Source organism: Garra rufa, chromosome 9 (genome assembly GCF_049309525.1).
Source record: "Garra rufa chromosome 9, GarRuf1.0, whole genome shotgun sequence".
Lineage (NCBI taxonomy): Eukaryota > Metazoa > Chordata > Actinopteri > Cypriniformes > Cyprinidae > Garra > Garra rufa.
The window spans coordinates 18124680-18130409 of NC_133369.1; the positions used below are offsets into that span (position 1 = coordinate 18124680).

The 5730-nt window shown below is 36.8% G+C and overlaps 1 protein-coding gene across 1 annotated transcript; it reads left to right on the forward strand.

The window, feature by feature from the left end:
• The first annotated feature begins 1003 nt into the window (after positions 1–1003).
• On the forward strand, positions 1004–2308 carry LOC141343165 (general transcription factor II-I repeat domain-containing protein 2-like). Its single transcript, XM_073847767.1, has one exon. It carries the CDS (start codon positions 1004–1006, stop codon positions 2306–2308), a length of 1305 nt encoding a protein of 434 aa, XP_073703868.1.
• Positions 2309–5730: the final 3422 nt, after the last annotated feature.

Consider the following 5730-nt stretch of genomic DNA (forward strand, 5'->3'; position numbering starts at 1 on the left):
AACTGTCAGATCGGCAGTCTTTCCCATGATTGTGTAGCCTAGTGAACCAAACTGAGAGACCATTTTGAAGGCTCAGGAAAGCTTTTGAGGTGTTTTGAGTTAATTAGCTGATTGGCATGCCACCATATTCTAATTTGTTGAGATAGTGAATTGGTGGGTTTTTGTTAAATGTGAGCCAAATCATCACAATTAAAAGAACCAAAGGCTTAAACTACTTCAGTCTGTGTGCATTGAATTGATTTAAAACACGAGTTTCACTATTTGAGTTGAATTAGTGAAATAAATAAACTTTTCCACGACATTCTAAGTCATTGAGATGGACCTTTAAACAATAGCAATGCCGTAATAATAATTGGTTAAAATAAAGTATCAAAAGCAAGTAATCATATTGTTGAACAAAACTGTGAAAATGCATAATTTATCATAAACAAAAGAACAAATGTACAATGCACATTATATCAAAGGCCTGCAGAGGGTGCCAATGGTTTAATGATTATTTTTACACTTTACTATGTGATCTAATCCTTGTTTATTATTGACTAAACAACATTTAATTCAAATATCCACTAAATCCTTAATATTTGCCCATTTCTTTGTAACAGAAATGCTGCAGCCACTGTAATTTCTTAAATATGTGGATACTATAAACGTGTAAACCAGGGGTCTCAAACTGCCGGCCCGCGGGCCATTTACGGCCCTCCCTCCCCCTCCCTCCGGCCCGCAACTGACGTAAAAAAATATAACGCAATCCGGCCCGCAAAATAATAATTAACAATATTTAATATTAATATTAATTATCATTTTTGTAGTTATTTTACAGCCATTTAAACTACTCATTCAATATACAAACACAATACAAACAAAACACGGTTAAAAAAAATGAACAGCGTAACAGCGTAAAACGGTGACAGCGTAAAAAACGTGCGTGTGCCAGCAGACATGCTAAGAAGAGAGCTAGTTTCGGGGCTTTAGCAGTTTATATTTTGCCTGGCTGTGAACGAAAATGTCTTATTCCAAACCGAAAAGGAAAGTGGATGATGAACACAGACAGTTTCAGGATAGATGGACACTGCAGTATTTTTTTGTGGAGTTTAATGGAAATGCCACCTGTCTAATATGCAAAGAAAAAGTTGCCGTTCTAAAGGAATACAATCTCAAGCGTCATTACTCTACTAAACACGGAGACCAGTATGAGAAGTACCAGGAAGACGAACGAAAAAAACGAGCCACCCAGTTGCAGAGAGAGCTAACGTCCCAGCAAACTCTTTTCTACAAAGCCAAAAAGGATGCTGATGCTGCTGTTGAAGCGAGTTATGTGGTGAGTGAAATGATCGCCAAAGCAGGAAAGCCATTCACTGAAGGGCAGTTTATGAAGGACTGTATGTTGAAGGTCGCTGATATTTTATGTCCAGAAAAGAAGAACATGTTCAACAATCTCTCTTTATCGGCAAATACAGTGGCAGAGCGGATTACTGAATTATCGAGTGACATTTATGATCAGCTACGCGGGAAAGCGGGGGCTTTCATTGCATACTCTGTGGCGCTTGACGAAAGCACAGACAAAACTGACAATGCTCAGCTAGCTATTTTCGTCAGGGGTATTAATCCTAAATGGGTCATGGACCTTGCATTCCTAGTGGACATTACACAGGAACTGAACATCCTTAACCTGAAGCTCCAGGGCCCTGGTCAGCTTATCACAGCAGCATATGAAAGTGTGAAAGCCTTCTCCACAAAATTAAGATTGTGGAAAACTCAGCTTTCTGCAAAAAACCTCAGTCATTTCACAACATGCAGATCTCTTGCGGAGGAGGGCATAGCATTCAATGGTGATGAATATGCATCTGCTGTTGAAAACCTACTTCAGGAATTTGATAAGCGTTTTGCGGACTTCAAGGCACACCGTGACACTTTCCAGCTGTTTGCAGACCCCTTCTCAGCTGATGTGGAGAGTGTCCCAAATTTGTTGCAAATGGAACTTATTGACTTGCAGTGCAACAGTGAGCTAAAAACTAAATTCAGAGAGGCACAGGGAAATGCAGACAAGACTGCACAGTTTCTGAGAGAATTACCTCCACGCTTCCCAGAGCTGTCCAAAGTGTTCAGTCGGTTAATGTGCCTTTTTGGAAGCACATATCTGTGTGAGAAGCTTTTCTCAGCTATGAACTTTAATAAATGCAAGTTCAGGTCCAGGCTTAGTGATGCTCATCTTGAAGCTGTACTAAGGGTTTCAACTGTGAACTCCATCAGGGCAAATGTGGCGCAGTTGTGTGAGCAAAAGCGCTGCCAGGTGTCTGGCAAGAAATAGCATAGTTTGCAAATGTATTGCATTTGTTCAGTGTAAAGTTGTTTGTTCAGAATAGTTTTGATAAGTAACTTAAGTTAAAATAAAGTATGTAACTGTTAATTAAAAAGTAAAAATTATATAACATAATACACAGGCACTGTTGTTTATATTTTTGTTAAGTATAACAGAAATATGTTAGTAATGTAATGTAAAAGAAAGTTAACAACTCAGCAATTAAAGTACATTTCCAGAAATGTTGTGCTTGAATGGTAAAATGGCCCTCCTATGAAATATCAATCACAGCAATGGCCCCCAGCCAATTTGAGTTTGAGACCCCTGGTGTAAACTATAAATAAAGTGCATATTAAACCCACAGCGCATATATTTATTTAATTAAATCGTAGCGTTTTGTGAACACAATAGCATTATTCGTTATGCTTTTTAAATGGGTTTAATATATCATGGAGCCTTAGAAAACAGTCTAGTAATGCTTTTCATGGATTCTCGTCTGTGGAATGCACCACTTCCGGGTTTTTTGCCACTTACTCGACACAAGCAAACTGTAGTTCAGGATTTTTTTTAAAGGAGTACTCGAATTGAATCGAGAAATTGTGACAGCCCTAAAGCATTGGCAGTTTGTTTCTCATAACTTGTTTCTCATAAGACGACTAGATGATGGAGGTTTAAGTAGTTTTGAGAATACAGTTGCAATCAAAATTATTCAACCCTCCAGAGACTGCAGTAGTTTACAAATACAAACTTTTCTGAAGATCCAGGACTTTAAAAATTTGCATCCATAACCAATTACTGGCATATTAAAAGTGATAATGTCAACATATAATGTAATATTTTTGAGTTCTAGGATTTTTATTAACACAGCTATGTCATAATTATTCAACCCCTGTTTAACATTGCTGTTTTTTAGTCACTTATTTGTATGGTGGGGAACAAAATTGTTCTAAAACATAATTAAGCCTTTAGAAACTCTATCAGAAAACAGAATTAGCTTGTGCTGTTACACATACATACAGTTAGCCCATGCATATGCTAAGGTTTTAGTGGCTAATATGACAAAGTCAAAAGAGCTCTCACAAAAGCTATAGAGACGCTACAGAGAATAAATACTTTTATTACTTTAGAAAAAAAGGCTATATGAAGATTTCCAAGGCATTAAAGGTTCATAGAGACACAGCTGGCATCCTTATTCATTAGTTTAAAATGTGTTGTACCAGAAAACCTTTGAAGGTGTTGAACAAAAAAGCACAATATCATAAAATGTTTGATCAGAACAACTGAGGAAAAACCTGCAATGTACAACCAAAGACTTGTAAGATGACCCAACGAAAGGAGGAAAAACATTTCAATGCAGTGTATAAGAAGAACACTAGACAACTATGGTCTTTGTGTTGAGACATCTTGCCGAATACCACTCTTGACCAAGAAGAACAAAAAGGCTGACGTGAACATGTTAAAATTAATTTAGATAGACATGTGGAGTTCTGCAAGAATGTGATCTGACCAAACTGGAACTTTTTGGACCTATGGATCAATGGTATGTCTGGTGCAAAAATGACAGAGCTTATGAGCAGAAGAACACCATGCATCTTCATCGTCAAACTTTGAGGTGGACCAGTTCTGTTCGAGGGGTGTTTTATTGTAGCAGTAAGTGGAAATCATGACCGTATGAAGGACATCATGGATTCTTTGAAGTATCAGGCCATTTTGGCAAGAATTGTGATGCCTTTAGTGCAAAGACTGAAGCTGATGATCAATGGACTTTTCTGCAGGACAGTCATCCCAAAGTATACATCCAAAATTTACTTATGCTTGGTTCAGGGATCAGTTATGGAATGTACTTGAGTGGTCTGTTCAGTCTCCAGGTTTAATTTTCATTGAAAACATTTGGTTGAATTTGAAGAAAGCAGTGGCAAAGTGAAAACCAAAGATTATCAGTGATCTCAAAGCTTTTTCAGGCGAGGAATGGGCCAAGATTGCAGTAGAAAGGTGACAGAAGCTTCAAAGCACTTACAGGCAGCTTTTATTGGCGGTTTTAAAGAATAAAAGATTCTGTACAAAATTTGACTTTTAGGGGTTGAATAATTTTGAACATGAACATTTAGAGCCAATTTGATTTTTTTTTTTTTATTCATCAGCTTCTGTTTTCAGAATGACTCATGTGTATTTATACATTTCTCTAATAGTGTACTGATGCCTTTGCTGAGTTGCTTTTACAAAAGTGTGTTCTCTGCAGCAAAATGTCTTGCAGGTCAAGGGGGTTGAATAATTTCGATTGCAACTGTACATTTTCATTTTTTCATTTGGCAGACGCTTTTATCCAAAGCAACTTACAGTTGAGGAAACAACAAGCGATTCATCATAAGAATGGCAATAAACATGAGAAGTGCCCAATATACAAGTTTTCAATCATAGTTCAAAACAATAAAAGCAAGGGCAGGAAGATATTAGAGGAAAAAACAGCATTAAAAAAGTGAATAAAGTTTTTATGAGAATAAGTTGTAAACTGAGAAATGTACCCTAGGTACTTAATTAATGTAGGTATTATACTTTAGAATATTCCATTTAAAGCTAAGTGTCACATTCAGTTGATGAAGTGAATCTGGCAGTTAAACCTGCTAATATGATCTAAAAGTTAGAAGTTAAAATGTTAAATGATAATATTAATTTACAGTAACACTTCTCGGCGTCTATAACAAATAATGATTTCAGAAAAATTTAGAATAAGCATTTATTTTCCAGGTTGAACAACAGGTCGGTTAAGAATTAAGAAATTAAAAATTGACCCAGATCTGCTTCAAAAATGAATAAGATATGCAAACTTGTACATTAATGTCCATGAACACCTAATAACTAAGGATGCAAAAACCCTTCTAAAGTTATAACCTGTGCGTTGTGATCTGAGAAAGCTCTTTTGCCATGTAAATGCCTCATGCAAAAAAAATAAATAAATCCAGTCCTGGGATATTAAAATAAAATCTCAAAGCCTTTTTCTTTCATCATGCATTTTGTAAGATCATACTCTTCTCCCAAACATTTTGACTTACTCGCAGAAGGAAAGAAATGATTATCAGCTATACAAGATGAAAGACTGTTATCTCTGCAAATGAGATTCAGTGGATAAGGCGGCTGAAAAGATGCAGTGAGGAGGATAATTCTGTGTGGTTAATAAGTGACTTTGATTCGGAGATATTCAGAAAGACCAGTGCTTCTGTCTTCCTTCAGGGAGAAAAAGCAATCGGCTCACCCAGTATGAGCTCACCTCTTTCTGACACTGCTGTTTTGAATAACAATTACATCTGCCGGATTCTCAGCGAGACGTTCCTCTCTCTCCTTCTGCTCTTTCTCTGTGACTGTTCATTTCACACACTTTGATGGAAGATTTATTTCAATTTCTAGTATGAGAGCAGCCATGTCAGTAGGCGTCT

What these genes read in the sequence shown, in the direction of transcription:
- LOC141343165 (XM_073847767.1), top strand. Translation starts at nt 1,004, where the DNA reads ATGTCTTATTCCAAACCGAAAAGGAAAGTGGATGATGAACACAGACAG.